This window comes from Petaurus breviceps, unplaced genomic scaffold (assembly GCF_028583685.1).
Source record: "Petaurus breviceps papuanus isolate PSGF00001 unplaced genomic scaffold, PetGlider_PUasm1.0 131, whole genome shotgun sequence".
In the NCBI taxonomy this organism is placed as follows: domain Eukaryota; kingdom Metazoa; phylum Chordata; class Mammalia; order Diprotodontia; family Petauridae; genus Petaurus; species Petaurus breviceps.
Window position 1 is genome coordinate 3,224,132 of NW_027185674.1, and position 25,964 is coordinate 3,250,095.

At 43.2% G+C, this 25,964-nt stretch overlaps 1 protein-coding gene across 20 annotated transcripts in view; it reads right to left on the bottom strand.

Moving 5' to 3' along the window:
* The window catches only part of CTIF (cap binding complex dependent translation initiation factor), a 492,208-nt gene that overhangs the window by 113,173 nt on the left and 353,071 nt on the right, over positions 1 to 25,964 (bottom strand). For 19 of the 20 annotated variants that reach the window (XR_011171664.1, XM_069104528.1, XM_069104515.1 and 16 more), the window contains 2 exons: positions 21,488 to 21,962; positions 17,116 to 17,415 (listed from right to left, as the gene is read on the bottom strand). Coding sequence is in view for 19 of the 20 variants with exons in the window: in XM_069104528.1 (XP_068960629.1) it covers positions 17,116 to 17,415; positions 21,488 to 21,962 (775 nt within the window). In the remaining variant the exon portion in view is untranslated. The remainder of the gene's footprint in view (positions 1 to 17,115; positions 17,416 to 21,487; positions 21,963 to 25,964) is intronic. The other variant, XM_069104537.1, reaches the window with a different exon arrangement.

Genomic DNA, 25,964 nt, shown 5'->3' on the forward strand with positions numbered 1-25,964 from the left:
GTGGTTGCCCTGCACTTGTTTCCAAGATGTTTTCTCACAATTTCCTGAAAAATCCTTCCCACTTAGGCCAAGCATCTAGAATATAATGACTGCATGTGGGGAGTAGAGAGGGCGGATGGGGAGACACTTTGAGGGCTGTGTATCAGAGAGGACCCTGGGGGGTCTTGGAATTGTGCCACCTCCACTCTCACTGTTCTACACTGGCCAAGTGGCTGCCGTGTGCTATCCACACAATTTGTGGGCTCCTGAAGGGAGCAGCCCAGAAACATCCACCAGTTGTGGCCTGAACACATGGGAAGTAAAAGTAGGGAGGAAAAGAGGAAGAAGGAAATGGAATGGAGGCAGAGGAAGGCATGGTCCTAACCCATTTTGGGAAAGCACACCCTGATGTTACCAAGGTTGCCAGGCTACAGTGGAGAAAGGCGGATGCCTGTCCACATGAGCCTTCCTCCCACCTGGGTTATGGGGACCAAGTCACCCTCATTCACCCTCCTGACTGGATAAGCTTTTGATTCCAGCACATACTTTTTTTTACAAAAGAGGGAGGTTTTGTTTCCTTTTTCTTTCATCCATCCTCCTCTTTCATCAAAAGACATACTTTAAAAAAGGGCTTCTTAAACTTTCTCCACTCACAACATCTTTTTGTGTGGCTTGAGGGCATGCTTCGTGCAAAGTGTGCGTGCTTTGTGTTCAGAATCAAGGCTGCAGTGAAGTTGCTTGATGCAACATGGGGGAGGGCTAGCAGAAACACCTAGGATTCAATATGTGTTTGATTTTTCATTAGTTTTTGGTTGTTGTGCATTAAGAAACCTTTTACTGTTGCCAAATTTTTCATGACCCCCTATGCAGTCGCTATCCACAGTGTAAAAAGCACTGCTTAACATGCTACATTCGTTAACCCCTGGTGCTCAGTTTTCTCATCTATAAAATGAGAAGGTGGTACTAGATATTTAAGATTCCTTCTAGGTCTAATGCTGTCTCAGATTGTATTAATTCTTTGTTCAAGAACTTATCTATATATACCAAAATATTTATAGCAGCTCTTTTCTGGTGGCAAAGAATTGGAAATTGAGGGGACGTCCATCAATTGGGGAATGGCTGAACAAATTGTGGTATGAGATTATGATGGAATACTACTGTAATAGGGGAAATGATGAGCAGGATATTTTCGGAGAAACCTGGAAAGACTTATATGAGTTGATGCAAAGTGAAATGTACTGTGTACAAAGAAACAGCAATATTGTGAGATGATCAGTTGTGAATGACTTAGCTATTCTCAGCAATACAACAATCCAAGACAACTCTGAAGGACTTGTGATGAGAAATGCTATCCATCACCAGACAAAGAATGGATGGTGTCTGAAGGCAAATTGAAGCATAACTTAAAAAAAAAATTTCTTCTTTTTTCTGAGGATTTTTTTTTGTGTTTTGGTTTATGTTTTCTTTCACAACATGACTATCATGGAAGTGTTTTGCATGCCTACCTGTATAAATCTAGATTGAACTGTTTGCCTTCTTAGTGAAGGGGATGGGGAGGGAGGAAGGGAGAGAATCTGGAACTCAGAATTTTAAAAATGAATGTTAAAAAAACTGTTTTTACGTGTAACTGGGGAAAAATAAAACGTTAAATAATGAAAAAAAAAAAAGAACCTACTTTGCCTTCCTGTTTCCCAAAATATCAATTCTAAATTGCTTGGTTGTAAAGCCATTTTATAGTTAAGCTCATTTTCTGCATTCCACAGTACACATACTTTGTTCAACCTTTCTCAGGTTATAACCATTTCTACCTCTGGTCATTCTCTCTCTCAGATAAGTCCTCCTTCCTCATTTTCATTTATCCTAAATTTTAAGGTATTGTCAGAGGTTCATCTCAAACCCTGTTCCTCCAATAAGACTCTGACTACTCTGGTCCACACTAGTTTTTTCTTTTCTGAACTCTACTGTATTTACAAATAGCGCTATGTATTTTAGCAATTAATTTTTTCACAGAATGATCAATTAATATTAAAGTAGCAAATCATTTTGCTTCTTTAATGAAATGAGCTCCTTACGAAAGACACCATACTTTACACTTTGTATTCTCCATAGTGTCTAGTCAAGTTTTAAACCCTCAATAAATACTTGTTGACTGATTTTTCCTTCCTGCAACAAAACAATATTAAGTTTGCTTCTCCTTCCCTCCATCACATCTCTTCCACCATCTCCTCATCTCCATGGTGTCCCCCTGGAGAACCCCAGGACATAAGAGGCCAGTGGTTATATAACCAGGCCAGGAGATTATTTTTTTTTTCCACTAGGTTTGGGCTGGGCCAGCTCTCCAGTGACAGCTCCAGCAGGTACAGGCGCCCTGTCTCGGATGGCTGTGCCCGGGCACAGTTGAGATGCTGGCAATCTGGAGCCGCTAGGCATAGTTTAGATTCCCTAGGTGGCTGGCCACTGCAGGAACGGATCTGCCGTCTCCTGCTTGTCCCTGGGAGGGGAGGTGAGAGCTGCCAATAAGCTGGGGGTGGCTCATTGGGGCCTGAGAGGTACCGGCCATGCTGCTTACCGGCAAGGACAGTCTAAGGCACGCAACATGACACCTGATCTGGGCTTCTCCAATAACTCACTTATCTGCCCAGGGCCTGTTTTGGCGTGGCTGCCAGGGACAGTCTCAGAAAGTCTCAGGAAGAGGTCTATTGGTGGACTTAAAGGGTACGGAGACAGATAGATACAGAGGTAGAGAGAAAGAGATGATACACATATAAATAGAATGATAGGAGGGTAAATAGGAAGAAATACAGATGACAGAAAGGGAAAGAGTAAGAAAGAAAGAAGGAAAAGACAGGCAAAGAAAGATGAGTGATTAATTTAAAAAGTTGGGGGTGGGGGCAGTAGGGAACAGAAACTACCTCTTGCCCCTATGGAAAGATGATATTAGAAAAAGAAAGCTCCTCCTGCTCAGATGGATAGAGGAGAATTTAAGACTCCAATGTAGTATCTCAAACTAATTTAACCAAGAAACCCTTTTGAGTCTAAAATATATTGCTGGAACCCATAAATGTTGAATCTGGGGTAAAAAGAATTAGCCTGGGTAGTCAGGGAAGATAGAGATAATTAAAACTATTTTCATGGAGGAAAAAATGATACATAAAACATAACTTTTTCATTTACAATTAACTTATTTTAAACAATATTTTAAAGGAAAAATATCACTGGCATCAACATTTTTTTCACGGATCCCACACTTATACTTCTTGGAATTCCAGGATTTCACTGGATACCATTTGGGAAAACATTCCTTCCTAATTATTTGCCTTTCCCCACCGATGGAATTACTTCCCCTTCCCCACCCCCCAAAACTCCGACACTCATCCCTATGGCCCAAGTAGGATACTGCTGCCATCCCATCTGTAAGGGTTTATTTATAATCAAATGACAAAATATTGAAGGTGACGATGACGACTGTTTGCCAGGTACTGTGGTGGGTGCTGTGGGGGTATATACAGGGGTATAAAGATATAGCCTCTGCCCTCAAGGAACTTACTGTCTAGTGAGGGAGACAAAGGACATTTCAAATGACAAATTAAGGAGGCCACCAGGCAGCCTGCTCTCTGAGCCAAATGAGTGGTACAAGACAGAACATGCCATGGGAGTCTAAAGAGAGGAGATCCCAATGGGCAGGGGGATCAGGGAAGGTTTCCTTGTGGAGCCCTTTCCCCTTTCTCCCTTCTACCACCCTCCCAGGGTATGTGATGACCTGTTTTGAGTTTATGGGCTAGGAAAAAAAACACAAACCAATGTTCTCATTTTATAAGGCTGCATCTTCCTAGTGAAATCTAAGAGAGTACTATCAGTGAGTTTAAAAACATCTGTATCTAAGAGGCCGGTGGTTTGGATTTCTGCCTGGAAGCAAAGCCCACAGCACTGGGCAAAAGGCATTTATTGTTGTATCCAAAGCACAGATTGGTTAATCACCTTCTGATTGGTAATGAGTCACTGAATGCACAGGTCTAGGGCACACTAATTCCAAGCTCCTTCCTAAACCAACTGCAAGGCTGGTGATCATTTTCTCCTCCGTTTTCCATTTCAATAGGTGAAATGTTTCTTTTTCCCAGGTCACTGCACTGATTCCCTGGTCTCTTACCCTCCAACTCCCAGCTAGTTACACTTCAGCTGCTACATTATGGTGGGGAATGAACCTTAAAGCTTAATATCTTTTGAAGGGCCCGATCTAAACCAGTCTGGGAAACTCAACACAACCGAGCTACACAGGGCAGATCCAAGGAAGAAGATGAAGCCACTTAAGTCTGAGGGTCAGTCTCGCTGTTCTATAGTCTTGCCTTCTTGGTAACATCTCCTTCTAGAGAGGCAAGGAAGCGAGAGCTTTGCACTTGGAGACAAATCAATGAATCTCTCTGATCTTTAGTTTTCTTATCTATAAAATGAGTGGCCTGGACTACATAGTCTCTTAAATTTCCTTCCACCTCTTTAATTTATAATCCTATGATCTCTGAGCCTCAGTTTCCTCTTTGTAAAATATGGAGTAACTTCACAAGAATATTGTAGACCACAAAGTACTTGATAAATGTGAGGTATCATTCTATCTCTCCTAGGTGCCTCACATCCTCAGTTCTCCTCCTGTCAGAACTCCCTCTCTTGAAAAGATCTCTACTAATGAAAGAAATGTTCCTTAATCTTCTTGGTAGAAAGGTGAGAACCAATGATATGGAATAAAAGTGTTTACTATCAGGCATGGCTGGTGTGTGTGTGTGTGTGTGTGTGTGTGTGTTTACAAGGAAGGGTTCAGTGGGACAATGTTAAGGAGAAATGATAGGGATATGAAACTGAAAGTAACAATAAAACTATTTTAAAATCAAAATAAGGGTCTTATAAAGTAAATGTCTCCATTCTCCAAGGAGGTTAATGATAAATAGAACAGTTGTGTATACACCAAAATATTAATTTTTTTGTGGTTGAAAAGAATTAGAAAAAAGTAACTAACCTTTGATTTAGAACAGCTAAAAAAGTGGTAGCAAATGGATATAAATGGATTGTTCCTGCACCATAAAAAAGGATAGATGTTGTGATTTCAGAGAAAAAGGGAAGACATATGAACTAATACAAAGTAAAATAAGTAAAATCAGGAAAAGAATTCTATTTAATATATGTATATACTTTTATCTGGCTGCAATAATATAAGTGAAAATACCAACAAAGTGAAACTGACTGCTTATGTAACGATGATGCCCAAGGATGGCCCCAGAGGAAAATGTCTCTCTGACTTCTTTATAGGCATGGAATATTACACGTGCTGTCAGATGCAGTCAATGTACTTTTTGGTTTTATTGAATTATTTTCTCATAAAATCCTTGTTACAAGCGAAGGGCAAATGAGTAGGGGGAAAGAGATTATGTTCAGAAATAAATAATTGTCTGCCTTTCCTCACTGATGGAATTACTTCCCCTTCCCCGCCCCCCAGAACTCCGACACTCATTCCTATGGCCCAAGTAGGATACTGCTGCCATCCCATCTGTAAGGGTTTATTTATAATCAAATGACAATATATTGAAGGTGATGATGATGACTGTGCTTCAAGATAAAAAAAGAAAGAAAAAGTGGTGTCCCAAGATTTTGGTATCACAGGGGAAAGAGCTAAGCTTGGAGGGCTGTGTACACTTATGTGTCATGGTGACTCTCAAAGGTGTCAATGCCCAGTGTATATAGGGTGATGTGCCAACAATGCACAGGGCCTGAATGATGTTGGCATGCATGTTGAAGGTGGAAATCATACAGCGTTGACAAAAGACACTTTAAAGTCTGACCCTCCCCATCCCTCACAGGGGGACACCCCTTCTTATAACAATCAAAGCCTAAAGGAACATTATGGATTTTAAGGAACCAGAGATTAGATAAAAAATAAGAGGTTCTATTTGGGGAACCGTAGAGGCCCCTGAAATCTTCACACATCACTTAAACTAAAACCATCATTGAGTTATTTGGAGCTATTTACAATATTGCTCATTGCTGATTTCTAGTAACAAATCTCAATGAATGGCACCAAAGGAGAAGAGCTGCAGTACTGGGATAGCCCCAAACACTGATCTCTCTTGGTTTGGGAATGTGTTTAAGCAATGATCTTGAAACCTTGATTACATCAGATCTGGACTAATATTAAAAATTTAGTCTACAGATCTTGAGCACATACATGTATCAGCTCAAAAGGGGATGCAAGAAATCTTGTTCAGGGAGGTGGGATATGAGTGTTTGTGTGGGTGTCTTAGATTAGCCATTTGCCACAGGCAATCGGAGCCATTTCTTCAGATGATTTATCCTCTCTGTATTCTGAAAAAACACAAAGTGATTATATGATGTCTCTGTCATGTAGCTGTTAGTCGACATCAGGTATGGCATTTGATTTAGCACTGACTTCTGTTCCATTTTTTTTATCCTGGCATTGAATATTTGCTAGAAGAGTTTTTGGAAGTGTTCAGGGGTCAATTCTGCACATCCCAACTTGGTCCCCTGGTGTACTCTGCACCTTAAGACCTCTTGTAGCTTGTAACATGGCACAAGCCTTTTCCTGAGGACACACAATGCAAGGTTCACAAAGCAAACACAGTGGAAATCACCCAGAGAACCAGGCTTAATAGAGCTGCTGCTTGGCTCTGAAGTGATCCCATTTGGCTTTCTCGTTTTCCTTCCTCTCAACACAGTTTTAGAACTCTAGTAAAGGAATTTGGGAACAATTTAGGGCCAATTTGGTCATACTGTATGAACAAGTATTTATTAAAAACCCATGACATTTTTAGCACTTTTCTAGGTTGTCTGGAAAAGAGAGAAGATTCATAGTCTTTACCATCAAGGTAATGCAGGGGAGAGACTTGGAATTATTAATCATTTGACCTGGCTGGGAATCCTGTCTCAGCCATTTACTAGCATGGTCAGACTAATTACTTATCCTTTCTGAGACTCAGTTTCCCCATCTGTTAAATGTGAATAGTAATAACTGTAGTTACTTCACAGGGTTGTGAGGTTAAAATGAAATCATGGATAAAATATGGATATAAACTATGGAGGGCTATATCAGTTTCAGCTCTTATTATTTTCCTTAATTTTGACTATCAAATTTAGAATGCAGCGAATCACAGAATGTTAAGCTGGAAGGGGATCTCTAAGGTCATTTAGCTTAACCTCTTCTTTTTACAGGTAAGGAAACTGATGTCTAGAAAAGGGGAGTGACTTGCCTAGATAGTGTCTTCAGGGAGCTGCAAATAGAACCGACGTCTTCTGACTCTAAGTTCAGGGTTTTGTTACTTAGAAGGTTCCATGATATAGTGGAAAGAACATGGAAATGGAAATCAGGTGACCTTGGTTCTGGTCCCATTTCTTTTCTGATCAAGTCCCTTCACCTTCTAAGACCTCAATTTTCCCATGTATAAAATGAGAGGAGCCTCCGGTTTTAGGTGAAGGGGACAGACCTCCTATTCATTTCACCGAAGGCTTGAAATCACAAAAAGACCAGGAGAAAGGAGGTACTGTCCATTAAGGGAGCAAGGACATTGTTGATACCTTTTAGCTAACTTTCCTCCTCATTGGGAATCGTAGGAATTATAAAGAGAGAGACAGGAGAGAATGCCAAAGGCCCTTTGACTGGAGAGTAGTCTACCCAGGGTTTAGAGAAATCCAAGTTTCATCTATTGGTTAGAGACTCTCAGGTCTAGGTGATCTCTGGTAAGACCCTACTGAGGCTTACACAATCACAGAATAACAATTTCAGAACTGGAAAGGACCTCCGTGTCTCCCCAGCCTGATTCATACCTCTAAATGGAACTCTACTACAGTGGGCCCAATAAGTGGTCATCCAGTGTTTGCTGAAAGAACTCCATTGAAGGGGAGCCCACTCCCTCGGGAGGCAGCCCATTCCCTTTTGGATAGCTCTCACTTTAAGGAAGTTTGTCATAACATTAAACTTTGTACCTCTACCTCATTCTACCTTGCGGGGCCAAACAAAACACAGAACAGCCTTTCCAGTGCTTTTTTCTAATAAAAAAAAATATTCAATGATTCTTCCAACAGACCCCAAAGAAATTCTGTGTAGAAAGAGCCCCATGCAATGTTTAAGGGTGACAGGGTATAGTGGAGTACATGGCCTCTCTGCTTGCCATTTAGCAGGCTGGGTGCTAAGAAGAGAATGCCTTCTAGAAGGTAGTAGAGGGCTGTTTATTTCTAAAACTGTGCACGTGCCAGAATCTGAATTTGCCTGGATTCAGATTGCCTTTTCACAGCAGCCCTGCTGTGTTTATCAGTTGGTTGAGACATGTATTTTTTTTCCTTCAAAAAAGGTATCACATCCTTCTGTTAGATGTGTTGTTGGCAACGGTTGCTAAGGGGAATGGGGTTCAATTACAGATGCACTGATGCCCGCTCTAATAATACTTTGCTATGCATAGCTCAGATACAGACACCTCCCAGCTAAATGAAGCAAGTACATTTCAACAGAGAAGAGCTTGGTTACACATGCAGACATCAGGAAAAGGAGTATATTCTCTAAGCCAAAATGGCAGACCCTGGGACAGCTGGGGATGTGGGGGGTCCTAGACAAGGCAGATTCTAGTCTTCAATTTCCTTTCATTCCAGAACCCACCGGAGACACCACTTTGGAATATAGACTTTTAACAAATATTGATGACATGATCTTTCACTCCTGGTCTCTCACTACCCTTTCATGCCACATTGAAATACTGGCTGTTTCCATGAAGAAATTTCAGTTTCTTCCTATAACCCCAGACTCGGAGGTTTTCTAAAATCCTCTTTCTAATGAGCAGAAGACCAGGTGAATGAATAAGTGAATCCAGGTAAACAAACCAGGAAGGTGCCTTCTAATGTGGAGTGCTCATTTTAACCTGCAGCATGACAGTAGTCTTCAGATACATGAAGAGCTTTCATGGGAAGGAGACTAGATTTATTCTCCATAAGAAGGCATCGCTCATTCACACGGCTGCTGGATTTAACAGTCTTTATGCACAGATGTAATTATACCACTCCCCTGCTCAAAACCCTTTAATGGCTCCCAATTTAGTCTTCCAAATAATGTCCAAAATCCTTAGCCTGGCAATCAGCCTCAAAGTGCCCTCTCTCCAGTCTAATTTCACACTGCTCTCCTCCATATGCATTATTTTCTAGCCACACTGGATTATTTGCCAGTTAGCGTTTTCCAGCCTCCATATCTTTCTTTGTCCTGCTTTCTACGCCTGGAATGTACTCCCAAGCTCCTCTCCCTATCTGTCTTTTGAAACTCTACCCATCCTATAATTCAGATACTGCAATCTTTCCTGATGGCCACAGCCAAATGGTATCATTTCCCTCTAATTTTGCACATACTAAGCCATACAATAATCACGTATAAGTGATAGATTTATCATACAAGGTAATGTGGTTTAGAGAGCTGGGTTCAGGTATGGTCTCTGACCTACTCTCACCTACTGACCCTGCGACCCCTGGCACTTAACATTTCAGGGCCACAGGCAACTCTCTACCACTCTAAGCTATAGAGAATATATAGACATGAATTGACAGAGGGAGTTCTCTGCACTGAAAAAGTCACAGGTCTGGTCAAAAATAAAAATAAAAATCACATGATGTACATTAATATATTTCCACAAAGTCTGGATCTAGTAACAGGTTGTGGTGTGTCCTTGAAGGCCCAAACTAGCTAAGTTCAGAGAGGCTCATCATCAGCTTGTCTGTCACGTGATTGTTTTAGCTGAAGCAACCCTGGAAGACTGGGTGCCTGGTAAGGTCACTGGCTAAAAACAGTAAAGTCAGAAAGAGGAGTGTTTTTTGGGAGGTAAGAATGACAAACTTGGTTTTAGACAAATTCAATTTTGGGTGCTTGTGGAACATCCATGTGGAAATGTCCTGTAGGTAACAGTGGATGTGGGTTTGGAGCTCAAAAGAGAGGTCAGGGCTGGAAAGACAGACCTGGGATCATCTGTGTCATTGTGGTGTTGGAAGCTGTGAGAATGAATGAGATTTTCAAGGGAAAGAGTTTATGGAGACCAGAGGATAGTGAGAGTCAGCAGAGGAGAGAGGAGTCCTGAAATGTGTGGTGCCAGGAGTAATAGGTATCTTGGAGGCCAAAGGGGGAGAGGGAGGGAAAGAGAGAGGGAGATAGGAAGAGTATGGAAGAGGGAGAGGGAGAGATACTTTAGGAACATTTCTTTTCTTCTGCTTTTTGGAGGGGAAAAGGCAGGGCAGTTGGGATTAAGTGACTTGCCCAAGGTCACATGGCTAGTAAGTATTAAGTTTCTGAGGCTGAGCTCAGGTCCTCCTGACTCCAAGGCTGGTGTTCTATTCACTTTGCCACCTAGCTGCTCCAGGAAAATGTCTTTGGTTGCTGAATGGAGGATGGATTGGGGAGTGGAGAGTGGGGACAGACAGATTTGAGGCAGGCAGACCCACCAGCAGGCTGTTATAATAGTCCAGGTCTAAGGTGATAATGGTCTGTACTAGAGTGGTGGCAGTGTCAGAGGAGAGAAGAGGGAATATTAAAGAGATATTGCAAAGGTAAAATTAGACAGAGCTTGAAAAAAGATTGGATATGAGGAGGGTAAAAGATAGTGAGCAACTGGGTATGAAACCTAGGCATGGCCCCCAAGTCTGAGCACTGGAGGATGGTGCTGCCCTCTCTACAGTGACAGGGAAGGTAGGAGGGGGGAGAGTTTAGGGGGAAAGATAAGGAGTTCTGCTTTGGACATGTGGAGTTCAAGATGTCTACTGGACATCTAGTTTAAGGTGTCTGAAAGGCAATTGGAGATGTGAGACTGGAGGTCAGCAGAGAGGTTAGGGAAGGATAGGCAGATCTGAGAAACATCAGCACAGAGATGGTAATTAAATCCATAGGAGCTGATGAGATTACCAAGTGAAATAGTATAGAGGGAGAAGGGAAGGGGGGCCCAGGATAGAATCTTGTGTTAAGGACCAAAAGGATTTAGGAGATAATCTTTTTCTTACGTGACTGGGGAATTCAGCATTTATTTGTAGGCAGATAGAAAGGAACCCAAGGAGAGAGACTGAAGATACACTGGTTAAGGGAGGTGAGTAGGAAGGAGAGCTGCTGGTGTAAAGTACTGGAAGAGGGAGAAGGGAGAGAAAATGAGATTAAGGAAGAAGAATTACCTTCAGCGAAGAGTAAAGACACTGGCTTTTTATGACAAGAGGAGGGAACAGGTGACGATCTGGAGATTCAGAAAAAGGGTTGGGGAAGGAGTGAAGGGAAGGAAGGGAAAGCTCTTGTATGCCACAAACTGATGTGAGAATAGAGGAGGGATAAGGAAGACAACTGGAAAGCCTCACCCTTCCCAACAGACGAGGTGGCTAAGTATTTGTCATAGGCACATGGGTAGGACTGAAAGGAAAGGGGCATCACAGTGTAGGGGAAAAAATGCTGGCTCTCCCATCTCCCACTTGGGTGACTCTGGGCAAGTAACTTAGCCCCTCTGAGACTCAGTTTCCTCATCTATAAAATGAGGGAATTGAAGGAGATGACTTCGAAGGACCTTCCTAAGATCCTAAAGGCCATCAAACAATCATGTGAGGAATGAGATGACAGTGGTCATAATTACGTTCTATAGGAAAGGTGGGAGTTACCCAAAAGGAGGATTCTCAGATCAAGAAGAGTAAAAGGTCAGAGAGTAAGGGGAGGCTAGTAGAACATTATAGTGTCAGGCCACGGATTAAGGCTGGGTGTGATTGTGAGGTGGACAATAGGAATGGGTCAAATAAGCAGCACCCTGATAATAAGGATGAAGGCAGATTTAGCCTTCCCCGAGTAAGAGAAGAGCAGAAGTGGAAGAACAGGGAAAAGGGGGGCTTGAAAGTTCTGGATCCTGGAGAGAGTAACTGTGAAAGAGAGACGGACGTTTAAGAGGTGGCCCAATCTATGTGCTGATGAAGATGGATAATAGAGAGAGAGGTAAAGAATTTATTAAGTGCCAGTCACTCTGTACTAAGTGCTGGGAATACAAACACAAGCCAAAAAGACAGACCCTACCCTCAAGGAATTGGACTGTTCCAGACCTCCTTTCTGTAAGTACAGGTTATACTTCCCTGATGTTGGTCAGCGGTTTTTCTGGTGTGTCTGACTCTTCTCAACCCCATTTGGGGTTTTCTTGGCAAAGATACTCAAGTGCTTTGCCATTTCCTTCTCCAGCTCATCTTACAGATGAGGAAACTGAGGCAAACAGAATTAAATGAGTTGCCCAGGGTCACACAGTTGGTAAGTGTCTGAAGTCAGATTCGAACTCAGGAAATGAGTCTTCCTGACTCCAGGCCCAGCACTCTCTGTACTGCACCACCTAGCCACCCATACTTCGTAAGGCAACTCCTATTAGCATATATAAACTATTAGGCAGGGCAGAGATCTGTTTTTTCTAAGTATGATTCTTCTTCAGGCTAGGAATTAGAAATGGAGAGCAGGAAGGAATATAGGAATGAGGAAGACATGGGAACTTCCCTTCCCACTCACTAAGACAATTTCCATACTTTCTTGCCATGTGACTGAGGTCGAAGATGAACTCTCCAGAGTCATGGACTCTGTCTTTATATCCTCAGTACCTAGAGCACAGCGCCTTTCACACAGCAGGTGCTGAATAAATGCTTGACTCTTTAAGGAAGTAGAAAATATTCTAAGCCACTTAAATAATTGCCCCATATTTGTAATGGGGAGGGTGTGCAAAAGGGAGGGGAAAGAGATAGGAAAGGGATGGGGAAAACAGGTTAGAGGGGAAAGTGGGTAGGGAACAGGAAGAAGAAAAGGCCTGAATGTTTACATTGTTCATTGTCTTACTGTATGCATACATTATATCTCTCTCAAACAGATTTTAAACTCCTGGAAAGGGTAGAATTTCAGAGTTGAAAAGGATCTTAAGCGATCATTCAGTTCAGCTTAGAGGCTGCAGGTTCCCCACCTTTGAATTTTAGATCCAGGCCTTCATTTTAAAAAAAATTAAGGAAATTGAGGCCCAAAGAGATGTGACTCACTTCAAGTCATACAGCCAGCAAGAGACAGAGCTGACGCAGAACTTAGGTCTCCTTACTTTCAGCCCACACTGACTTGTAGCCTCCCCAGCCCCTGCTGCTGGTGCCTGGCCTAGGTAGACACACAATAATGTGACTGATGGACTGGCTGACAATCAGAAACATTTGTGGCTTATAAATAAAAACTGGGTTATTTTAGTTATGATAGTTCACAGTGAACCTCCCTCAGTCTAGTGCTCAACAATATTAGATTGGCTCCCCAGATCTGTCAATGATCTCAGTACCCCAATTTGTGCCTTGGTTTATCCACGGGTAAAACTGGCATATTCAGCATAGTGGTATAGTGGATTGGGAGCTGACTGACTCTAGGCAAGTTGCAACCTCTCAGGCAACTCCTCAAGACTAGAAGTTGCAGGTGGCCCAAGGGAATCAGGAGGACCTGAGTTCAAATACCGCCTTAGACCTTACTAGCTGTGTGACCCTGGGCAAGTCACTTAACCCCAATTATCTCCATCAGCATTTCAGCTTATGTCACCTCAGATCCCTTCTTGCCTTCTACCTCTCCTCTTCAATCTCCTTTTTCTGAATTAGACCCCCAACCCCCACCCCTTGACAGAGAAGCTCCCAGGCAAGGAGCTGTGGAGGAGGGTGGAATCTGAACACATGGAGGTGGTTGACTTTGCACACAACAAACCGGCTGCTAGGAGTCTGTCTCACAGGGCTGTCACATCCTGGCTAGAGTCATTAAGGCTGGTTTCTGGATTGCTCATGTGTCAGCCAAGGCTGCCTCTGCTTATACCACAGAGCTGTTCTTGGGCTCACAAGCCAAATGGACCTTGTCCTGAGATAAGGTGGGAAGCTTGTATAGTTCCTGAGAGTGAAATGAAACGAGGTCCTGGGGTGTGGGAGTGAGGGGATGGTGGCCAGTGTGTGGAGTGGGGCACAGGCCTAAGGATGTATGCTGGTAATATAAATGTAAGGTTTAAAAAAAAGAGGGGATGGGGCTAATGAATGAAAATGGGTATGCCTTGTGTGTCTGGAGAATGGAAGGGTGGGCCTTCTGTTCTTGTCATGCACGTGTCCCACTAGCCTGGCAGCCCAGCTAGCCACAAGCTCTAATCCCTGATATCCTTTGCCCTGGCTTTTAGCATAGTTTAACCATCAGCCTAGCCCCTTCCAAAGATACTCTTCCTCTATGTGAACCAGGGGGAAGGAGGAGATGAAGGGACAGAGGGATGGTGTTCTCACCCCAGCAATCTGCCTTGCACTATGGGAGCCCTCAAGTTCACATAAGAGGTCTAGGGTGCTCAAGAGACAGGTAGCATCAGCACTAGATTTAGAGGTTAGGGTTAGAGACCTGGACTCGAATCCTGCCTCTGATACCTATCAGTTATGTGATCAATCAAGCAAGTAATCGAGGATTTAAGTACCTACTATGAGCTAACTGTTGTGCTAGTCACAGGGGATACAAAAACAAAACAGAACATGGACAAGTGACTCTACCTCTCTGAGATGCAGTTTTCTCATCTGTAAAATGAACAATGACAGTACCAACCTCTATAGGTCTTTTTTTGGTGAGGGGTGAGGGTCAGTTGACATAATGTTTGTAAAGTACTTTGTAAAGACCTACATCATTGTCAGCTATTTTTTTTTAAAGAACAAGGGGAAAAAATAAACTGATACAGAATGAAGCAGAATCAGAAAGAACATTTATACTATAACATTCTGTAATTCCCTTTTTTTCCTTCCTTTGCTCCTTCTTTCCCTCCTTTTATTCCTTTTTTCCTTCCTTCCTTTTTTCTTTCTCTTTCTCTCTTTTGTTTCAGTGGGTGGGGGGAATTGGAAGGGACAAAAATGAATGTTACATAAATGAAAAAAATCATGACATTAAAAAAAGAATAGAAAATAAAGAATAAATGGAAGACTCAACCCTTTCCCTGGTAAAGTCATCCAACATGTATTAATTCCTCAGGTAATGAATGTGGGGATTCATCACCAAGACAGTGGGAACAAGTCAGGAATGAGGATCCAGTGAGGATCTGGAAGCCCAAGAGAAGGCCCAGTGGACAGTTCACACGGCAGCAAGAGGGGTTCAAACTAGGCAGAAGGAGGACATTTCAGAGAGTGAGCACTTCTGGATAGACTCCAAAGGAAGGCAGAGCATCTCCTTTCCCCGAGCTCTTTTGGGATAATACTGGCAAGCCACCTTCTCAGAGGGAACTTTGTCAGGGACCTTCTTCCAGTCCTGCAAGGCAATGTTCAATGCCAATTGCGGGCTATTGCCTTCCCTTGGCTTACTGTTCAGCTCATATCATAAACTCCAATCTCCCCCAAATTCAGTCAAACAATGTCCAAAGATGAAATATAGGCTGGCCACCGCACTGCCCCCTGGTAATGGTAATTTGAAGATCTTCCCTGCCCCTTAATAAGCCTAAATTGAACTTGAGGACCTTTCCTGATTTGAAAATAAACTCTGCCCCCTAATAGGCTGAATGTGATCACCTGGAGCCTGGGGTAGGAGGCTTGTTTTTCAGGAAGGCACAACTTTTGTACTTTGTAGTCAAGTGGGTCACAAGGCTTGTGATGTTCTCTGACCCTGGAGAAGGCTGTATATACCCTGATGTGAGGTTTGGCATTGGGCGTCACTTTGGGAAGAGTTGTGTGATTTGGCCAGATGAGACTCTGGGCTGCCATTGAGCCCCCTGGCTTTGAAAACCCAGATGTTGGTGCTTCTTTCTCTGGTGACTGACTAGGTATGGATGTAATGGTCCCTGTCTGCTGAATTGTGTTATTTTCTCGGTCTGTAATTTTGTCTGCTTGTAACTTCTGTTTGTATTCTCTGAAGTTCAGGGTGCTGACTTTTCCCCTGAACTAGGTAAATGATATATGTTTGATTGATTAAAGTAAGATTGTTAACCCTTTTTGAGTTGCTTTCCTTTAGAAAAGCAGATCAAAGAATCTGTGCTAGCAGCCATCCTGGGTATGCCAGCGTGCTTGCTGCTATAGTATCTTACCCTACACCATTTTCCAGTTCTTTAAAAAAAGTAAAGCCTTTTTTGCTGCCTTCTGCTCTTTATGATACAATTACTCCTCATTATACCCCCTTCCCAAACTCTCTTGTCACAAGAAAAACAGTTAAGCAAAACCAACCCACCCGATGACTGAGTCTGAAAACATAGGTGACAGTCGGCAGCTATAGTTGCCCATCTCTACACAGAGGAGAGGGGTGTGCTCCATCATCTGTCCTCTGGAACCAGAATCTCAACCCCTTCTTGAGAGATGTGTTCAACTCTTAGGTCACTGCACTTATGTAAATGGATGTGGCCACATGTTCTTCCACTAACACCCCACCCAGACAAGATGACTGACCCCTGGTTTAGGACCACATAAGCCCATGAGGTTCCCTTCCACACACATTCTCTCTTTCCCTTACTTATCACTCTCAAATCATACCAAAATAAGACATTGACTGGTATATGGTAAAGGTAGCAAGGTATGGTGGATAAGATTAGAAGAAAATTATACTTTTACAAAAATATAACAAAGCTTTCTGGTGGGGGTTGGGGAAGGCAAACTCTTGCCAAGGTACAAAGGAACCAAACCAACTCCATTTTCCTCAGTGTATAAACAGATCCGGCTCTTCCCAAATGCCATGACACAGATTCTACTCGAAGCCATATGAAGCAAAGCAATCCCAAAGGTTTATGAGGCAGAATAGGGAGGAGGGGATGAGGAACTCAGAGCAGGCCACAGTGAGCCTACACCCGCTCACTCAGACTTAGCCAGGGAGGTCAGACCATTGAGCCGAGTTAAAATGGAAAGACCGCGTTCTTTTTAAAATAGAAGGAAGGATTGGCTTGTTAGACTTACAGTGCCTATAAAATTATATTGGTCCTTCGTAACCATGAGACATGCATACAAACAAATAAAAGCTCTGTTCTTCTCCCGTAGCTCTCACCCTCCCTGTGAGCTTTTTAATTTTCTATAATTAATTGGGCAAGAATGGAACTTGGGAAAAGCTCAACTATGGTTAGAATCTGCAGCCTTCTTTCTAGTGATATGTCCTGGGGGCGGCAGCTGGGACTATCTAATTACCTGCAGCACGTTGAGAAGAAGGCTCCGGAACTTGGTCCCTTCCACCATGAAGAGGGCCATTTTGTCGCAGAGCTTCGCAGCCGTGAAGGCAAAGCTGCGGTCTGTCACAGCCTTCTGGTAGATGGTTCGGACAATCTCCCCCAGCATCTCTTCAGAGTTGGCGGAGTTCTGGGCCTCCTCCATGAAGGTGGTGAGCTGGGCATCCACATCGCTGCGGTTGTTCCTCATGCTGTTCAGAATCTCTATCAGCTTGTCCATTTTGTTCCTCTGGGGGTTGGGCGGCACCACGGTTACTTCTTCCTAGAGTCCCCAGAAGGCAGGGGCAGAGAAAGGACAGCAACAAAGAAAGTCACTACGGACAGGGTGGGGAGGAGAGGGAGTACTCCCTTAGGTGACCCCCACAAAGCAGACCACACTCACCTGTCCTTTACCAACGAGTCAGCTGTGCTAGTGTGCCCTTCTCACATACCTGCTATCCTTAGGCATCCTTGTATTTTGGTCATGTTGCCCTCTGACCTCTCTGCTAACATAATTCATTGATCCCCCTTGGCCTTACCTTCTTCCATCAATGCCACGGCATAGGAGGTTGATCTTTCTTTCTTTTTTTTTTTTTTTTTTTTGCTTTTTGGTGGGGTGAAGGCAGGACAGTTGGGGTTAAGTGACTTGCCCAAGGTCACACAGCTAGTAAGTATTAAGTGTCTGAGGCTGGATTTGAACTGAGGTCCTCCTGACTCCAAGGCCAGTGCTCTATTCACTGTGCCAACTAGGTTGATATTTCTTGTGGGTTCTTGCCATTTCACAGGATTTCAATGAAGCATCCTTCCCTGCCCTTTATCTGGGTACAATGTATATCTCTGGAGTCAGAGAAGCTGGATTCAAGTCCTGACTCTAATGTTTACTAGCTGTGTTAACTTTGGGTAAGTCACTTCACTTTGTTAGGTCTCAGTTAGAGGGGTTGGATTTAGAGTGAGATTTCATCTAGTTCTGGGGCTATAATCCTGTAACTGGCAGCTTCTTTGCCCTGAGGAGTTACTGTTATCCATGAGACCCAATAGAGGCAGAAAGTTAAATGTGGTCAACACTAGGAAATCCCCAAATGGCTCTTCCTTTTATATATATATATAAAATAGAACAACAACAACAACAAAAAACGAGAACCTCATGAGTATTTACTGTGGCCAGGGCTGAAGAAGCAGGTACAGAAAAGCCTGAAGTGGCATTTTAGTTCTAAACTTTTCTTTTTTTGGAGGGCAGTTGGGGCTAAGTGACTTGCCCAAGGTCACACTACTTGTAAGTGTTAAATGTCTGAGGCCGCATTTGAACTCAGGTCCTCCTGACTTCAGGGCCAGTGCTCTATTCACTGCGCCACCTAGCTGCCCCAGTTCTAAACTCTTTATTCTCAACTCCACACAACAATATTAGACTCTGAATGACTTGGCCAGAGCATGGGACCAAGAGTCAGAAGCCCCGTGTTCTGATTCTGGCTCCACCACTAACTAGCTGTGTAACCTTGGTCAACTTACCGCGTCTCAGTCTCATTTTCTTTATCTTTAAGATGGGGAGAATCTCTGAATAGTTATGAAGCTCAGATAAGCCAGAAAAAGCATAAAAAGTATGAACTATAAAAAAAAGTGTTATACGAGTATGAGCTACTGTTACAGAGAAAGAACACAGGGTAGCAGAAGAACCCTCAATCTGGGCTTAGGAGAACTGGGTTCCACTCACATACCCTGAACTCTCTGATCTTTGGTCTCCACATCTATAAAGTGGTAATAACAACACTCGTACCATCTACCTCACAACCTTGTATGTGAAGCATCACATTATGTATCTGTGAGCTGTCACTATTATTATTATCATCATTATTATTACATTAAGTTATCCTGACTGGCAGGAGAAGGGGGACAGAGGGACAGGAATGCAGCAGCTATAAAGAGTGGCTGGCAAGAACTCGGGACAGATTATCAAGTGTGAAATTTTCAAAGAATGAAAAATACAGCTTTGCCCTCCCTCTCCAATTTCCCAAACTAAATATGTTACTCAGTAATATTTCAGGATTACTAGAGAAGTCTTGGCTTGGGTGGAGAAGGAAGGGATCAAGTCTAAATGTAGGGCTGGAAATAATTTCCTTCCAAGGTTACTTACCCTCCCTTGCCTCCACCAGGGGAAACTGGGCTGGCAGGGGCAGGTGGAATAGGGAAGGGAATTCTGGGCTTTCTTTAAAAAAAAAAAAAGCCCAGCAACACAGGGAAGGTGCCAGGATACTTGGGTTCTAGTCTCAGCTCTATTACTAATGAGTTCTGTGACTTGGACAAGACACTTCCTAACTAACTCTCTAGGCTTTATTTAGGTTCCTTCTTTGAGATATAGTGTGCTGCCCTGTACAGAGAGCTTGACTGTGCTCAAATCTTGTCCCTAGCATTTACAAACCACATACTCCAAGGCAAGTCACTTTATCCCTTGTACTTCACTTTGGGAAACTGAGTGTATAGAGTGAAACCTAGGCTCAGCTGTGCTGGCCTGATCCATCACATACGACATGAAGGGGGAAGGTTTCTGCTCTGAAGAAGTGACCTTTGGAGGCCCCATGATTCCATGAGGCAGGGGGAATTCCCAAAGCAAAGTATGGCAGAACTCAGCCTTACAGAAACACACCTGAGTGGGCTTCCATCCATACAAAACACCCTCTAGAATCCAGTGCCCAGAAAGCTTTTTAGAACTTGGGACAGAGTTATTAAATACAAGTTATTCATCCTACTGCATCTATTCGAATAATTCCTTATAATTAGAAACTTGAGTCAAAACCTCTCCAGGGGGAAGATAATTTTTTTTCTACTGGGATAAACTGACATCCTCGTTGTCACTGGCTTCAAGAGATCCCTTGAAGCTGGCAGGTCTATGAGAGATAAGGAGAAAGGAGTTTCTTTTTTGAAAAGACAAAATGATTTTGTCTTCTGGGATGTGTGTTGATTTTACGGGGTCCTGGGCGGAATCACGGGTTTGCCAGGAACAAGTGAGGCTGCTTATTCCATTTCAATTAAGAATCTGTCCCATTCAAAGCCTACATTTTTGGACCTGACTCTATCTTCTATTTCATGCTCAGACTAGAGCTGGCTGGCTCTTGGGTTCTAGTACCCCATCTTAGTGTCAAGTGGCAGTGAGGAGTAGAGGGAGAACCCTAAGACCTTCAACACACAAGACCCACATGAATGTGTATTAACAGGACAACATGTGGAATTCAATGCTCAAGAGTGGAAACTCTTGTCTGAGTAACATATGAATAAAAGCAGGTGACAGAAGCCAGCTGGGAATGAACCTCCTGAAGCAGACGCATGCATGGGAGGAAGTACTGATGCCCGTGTATGCCCAGACTGCCATGTTGTGAGGAAACCAAGACAGAAATTCAGCCAGAGCTAATAAGGCTGGGTGCTTCAGGGGCCCTCAAGTGCACTGCATTTGACTGATGGATGTTTGGGGCAGGAAGAGAACAATATTTCACTTTAGTTCTTGAGTAAATCTTCTAAAGGCTATTTCCCCAGGGTCGTGCACCCCGAACGGTGAGAGTCTGTGAAACAAGGACCAAATGGGGAGTCTAGGTTCAAGATCATCCATCAAAAAGGAGACTGTACTTTTTTTAGTGAAATAATAATAACAACAACAACTCATACAGCATTTTAAGACCTGAAAGTGATTTATATACAATACTTCATTTGAAGTACATGTCTGAGATTGACACAGACCGTGAGACTGCATAAAGACACTGGACACCATTACTAGGGTGAAAGTGGTTAAAAATGAAAGGGAAGGCTATAGGGACTATGGGCATTTACTAGCTTTATTCCATTTCACAGCAATCCAAAGAAGGAAAGAACACCCACCTTCCATGATGGCCTCTGCAGATGCTCTTGGAAGACACTCAAAAACTGGACCATTATTTACCTTGAGTTAATATCAATCTCCCTCATCGTAGGATCCAGAGTCTGCCCCCAAAGAAGTGAACAACAGCAAAGAATGCAAGTTTTCTCATTTCCCTCTCTCTGAAGTCCTCAGGCGTGGTATAATGTGTTTGTGGCCTGCATCATAACCCATGACATGAAGGTGCCTACCTCTCCCACTCTGACCCCCTTGTCTCAGAGTCTGTGAACCGAGGGGTGTGGAATGGGATTCTTGGAGGTGTGTGTCCAGAGCAACACTGTGATTTCATCCTCTTTTCGAATAACCCTCTGCCCTTTACTTACCTTGCCTTTCATCCTGCCATGGTTCCCACTACCCTCAGAAGCATGCAGCCTGTGGGCTGGCCTATGCCATGGCCCATGTAAAGAAGGTGCCTACCTCTCTGCTGTCCTCCCAGAATAATTTAAAATTCAATTACCGGTACCTTTTCCTTTAGTCTTCGCCTCAGCCTGTCTTTGGAAGACTGCAGAAGGTTAATTTTAGGCCGCTCCCCAATCCGATCACTAATAATACTGTCTTTCCGCTTGGCCTCCGCCTCCAGGCCTCCAGGCTGCTGGGGTGGTGACCTGTCCGGTGGTGAGGCATCGGGGTTCCGGTGCATGTCCAGGGGGATGTGCACTGTGCACATAGAGGCATCCTCGATCTTCAGGCTCTCCGTTTCTTTGGCGTTGTTACGGTGGGTAGCAGCCTCCTTGTCGCCGGGTGGGTGCTTCGGGTTGTTGTGGTGCCACCGTCGGTTCTGGCTATAGCCATGGTGGTTAGGCCTCCCTGAGGGGTGGGGTGCCTGGCCTCCCTGGTAGGATTTCTGGTGGTCCCTGTTGTGTTTGGCACTGCCTGGTTGGTGGTCACTGTGCTGTTGGGACTTGTTCCCACCTGGGGGCCTTTGCTGTCTCCTGTAAAATCCAAATTGGAAAGGGGGAGAAAAGAGGAAGAGAGATATGGGGAGACAGGAGAGGAAGTGAGTAGAGAGAAGGGGGGCAGAGAGAACAGAGGGCAAATAGGGGAGGAGGAAAGGGAGATATAAAGAGAGAGGGATGGGGAAGAGGGAAGAGAGAGCAGGAAAGAAAGGAAAAAAGGGAACAGAAGGAAAGGGAGAGGGAAAAAGAGGGCGATGAAGAAAGGAGAGGGAGAAAGAAGAGGAGGAAGAGAGAGGCAGAGAAGTGAGAGAGGGAAAGAGGAACAGAAAGGAGAAGGGGGGAAGAGAGAACGGTATTGTTAATGATACGGAGACCACCGAGGAGAGAGAGAGAGAGAGAGAGAGAGAGAGAGAGAGAATTGTCAGTATATAATCAGAGCCTTTAGCCTGTTAGCTAGTTAAGCACTAGACATTTCCTCAAATGGATTATTTCTCACCCTAAACCCAGAGCCAGTTGTCAGGGAAAAGATGATATGGCTACTTATACGGCATAATTGAGAAGCCTTTCCCTGTTGAAACAATTCATCACTAGCATTTCCCCATACCTGAAATTCTGTATCAGTGGCAAAAGGCCACCTAGGCATGCTAGGCAAGTAGCAAGTATTAATAAAGGCCTGCAGAATGGGACTCAATCTTCATGGTAAGCCCTTCTGATGAGCTTGCTCCATAGAATCTCTCAGATGTGGTCCTTACAGCTGCTTTGTCCTTCCATGGCATTATCTCCCATATATTTGACAGAGACTTCCCAGTGTAGGGGCAGGGTTGGCTGTACCAGCTTGTGGTCCAATTAGATCATATTAACTGAAAGCTGTCAAAATCCCAATGCCTCCAATATCTCCCTAAACTGGCCTCCGAGGGTGGGGTTGACGGGGAGGGGTGGCTGTGGTTGTTCTGCTGAGAAAGAGAATCTTTCCAAAGGAGGCAAGGCTTTAATCTGGGTGAGGTTAAGGCCTTATTATCTGGGTAGGGTATCACATTATCAATTTCCTTAAGAGAAGGGAGGACAAGATGTCCTCAATGAATCAAGTCACTAGACACAGATGTACTGAAAGAAATGTTGGACAAGACTGGTGAACTCCAAATGGTGATCTTGGAAGAAACATGGAGAAAGCCAGTCAGAGGGCTGAGTGGACAAATTTCTTGATTTTCAAAAACAATAAGTCGGAATTTTTTAAACTATCCCCAGTCAGGTAAAGAGTTTGACTCCAATTTTTGAGTAATCGTTAAATGCCTCAACTCATTATTAAATGATCTGTGAGAGAAAGAGAAATAATTGTGAAGAATTAGTTTGGGTCCATTGAGAGCAGGTCATGACAGATTAGCCTCTTTTCTCTTTTTGACAGGGTTACTAGACTGACAGTTCAAGGGAATGTCAGAGATATAGTATACTTGCATTTTAGACAGGCTTTTGACAAAGTTTCTTATGATATCCTTGTGGACAAGTTAAAAAGATATGGGCCAGATGGTTGCAGAATTAGGTAGATTCAGAAATGACTGAATGGTCTGACATGAAATACGATAATTAATGTATCGATTGATAGCAAACTAAAGGAGGGTGTGTGTCTTACACTGGAGTGCCCCAAGACTGTCCTTTGCACGATTCTACTCAACCTTTTTTTTTTTATCAATGACTTGGATAGAAGCACAGATGGCAAGCTTACCAAAGCTGAAGATTTAATAGGGATAAAACATAAAGTCCTGCACTTGGTTTCAAAAAAATCAAGTGTGAAATCATAGCATAGCAGTGACAGAATGAGACAGTAGTTCACGTGAAAGAAAACTCGGGGTTTAAATGGACTGTGGACTTTTATATAAGTGAGCGATATAACGTGGTCCACAAAAAAAGGTAATGAAATCTGAGGCTGCATTAATGGAAGGATAATAAACAGAACAGGAAAGATAAAGTTTTGGTGATTGCTCTTCATTTTTCTTATTTGCATTTATTACTGATCAGCTATTTCCTCTTTTTCTACTCTTTGCTGTTTTTCAGTGAGCTATTTTGAAGCCCAGAATGGAAAGAGGAAAATTCCTTGGCAAATGATCCGTGACTCCCTGCCACTCTGGTCGTCTTTGTTTAGAATTTTTGTAGTGCCTAGGGCAATTATCAGCGGGGTGCCCATGAGGAAGGCTGACCGGTGCTTCCTAACTCTCCTGGTCCTCCGCATCTGGCCTTAGTTCGCTTTGTTCTGGTTTTGCCCTCAAGAATTATGGAGGGCTGTCCTCAAGGGATTCCACTCTCAACACTCCTGCCCAGGAGTAGGAGGCTATTTATGATGGTTAATAGGCAAAAGATCATTTTTTAAAAAATGCAATCTGGGCTAGAGCTCCTGTTGAGTCCCAAAGCTGCCTCTTTTTGGAAAATTTATTTTATTATTATTATTTTTTAAATTAATTAAAAAAAATTAATTTGTTTGTTTACTTTTAGTTTACAGGATTGAATTCCACAATTCCTTGAGTTTCACATTTTGTCCACCTCCCTCCTCTCCCCCCCATGGCGGCATATAGTCAAGTATAGGTTCTGTAAATACTTTCACATTATACATTAGTCAGGTTATAAAGACGGATTGTATCAGATGGAATGACAAATGGTAAAGAGGACATAAAACCAAACAAGAAAAGGAAAAAGATCAGGTATTTTGCTTCCATCTGGATATAAACTCAGTTCTTTCTAGTTCTTTCTCTGGATGCACACATTTCTCTCCATCATGAGTCTTTTGGGATTGGCTTATATCACTGCATTGCTGAGAAGAGTCCAGTCTATCAAAGCTGGTCATCACACATACGTTGTGTCTGTAATTGTGTACAAATTTCTCCTGGTTCTACTCTTCTCACTCAGCATCAGTTTGTATAAGCCTCTCCAGGTAAATATGAAGTCCATCTACTCCTCGTTTCTTATAGCACAATAGTATTCCATAACATGCATATACCACAACTTGTTCAGCCATTCCCCAATTGATGGGCACCAGCTTAATTTCCAATTCTTTGCCACCACAAAAAGAGCTGCTATAAACATTTTTGTACATATGGGTCTTCCTCCCACTTTTATGATCTCTTTGGGATATAACCCTAGGAGTGGTATTGCTGGGTCAAAGGATATGAAAGTATTTATAGCCCTTTGGGCATAATTCCAGATTGCTCCCCAGAAAGGCTGGATCAGTTCACAACTCCACCAGCAATGCATTAGTGTTCCAATTTGCCCACATCCTCTCCAGCATTTGTCATTTTCCTGTTTTGTCATCTTAGCCAATCTGACTGGTGAGATGTGGTACCTCAGAGTTGTTTTGATTTGCATTTCTCTGATCAATAGTGACTTAGAGCATTTCTTCATGTGCTTATAGATAGCTTTAATCTCTTTCTCTGAAAACTGCCTGTTCATATCCTTTGACCATTTATCAACTGGGAAATGACTTGTATTCTCTGCCTTTCCTTTTTTGCAGAAACAGGTTGGACATTTCTCAAGCACCAGGATTGTGGTGAAGGTTTTAAAGACAATCAGTTGAACTGCTCATCTTCCAAAGAGTGGCCCTGCAAGGAATTTTGTGACTTTTTGAACCTCATTTGCAACATGAGAGAGTTAGAATAAATTATCTTGGAGGTCCGTTCCAGCCTGAGATATATATGTTCCACAAATATGACACTCCGCATCTCATCTCTGGCCTTTTGCACTAGACATACCCCATGCCTGGAATGTTTTAACTAATCACCCCTATCTCTTGGTTTCCCTGGATTCCTTCAAGACCCAGCTCAAATTCTACCTTCTATAGAAGGTCTTTCCTATTCCTTCCTCTCTCAGATTGTCTTACCTAATCTTGCCTATATGCCTTGTATGTATACAGAAGGGCAGCTAGGTAGCGCAGGACAAAGAGTGCCTGGCCTGCTGTCAGCAAGACTTCTCTTCCTCAGTTCAAATCTAGCCTCAGACACTTACTAGCTGTATGATCCTGGGCAAGTCACTTAACCTGTTTGCCTCAGTTTCCTC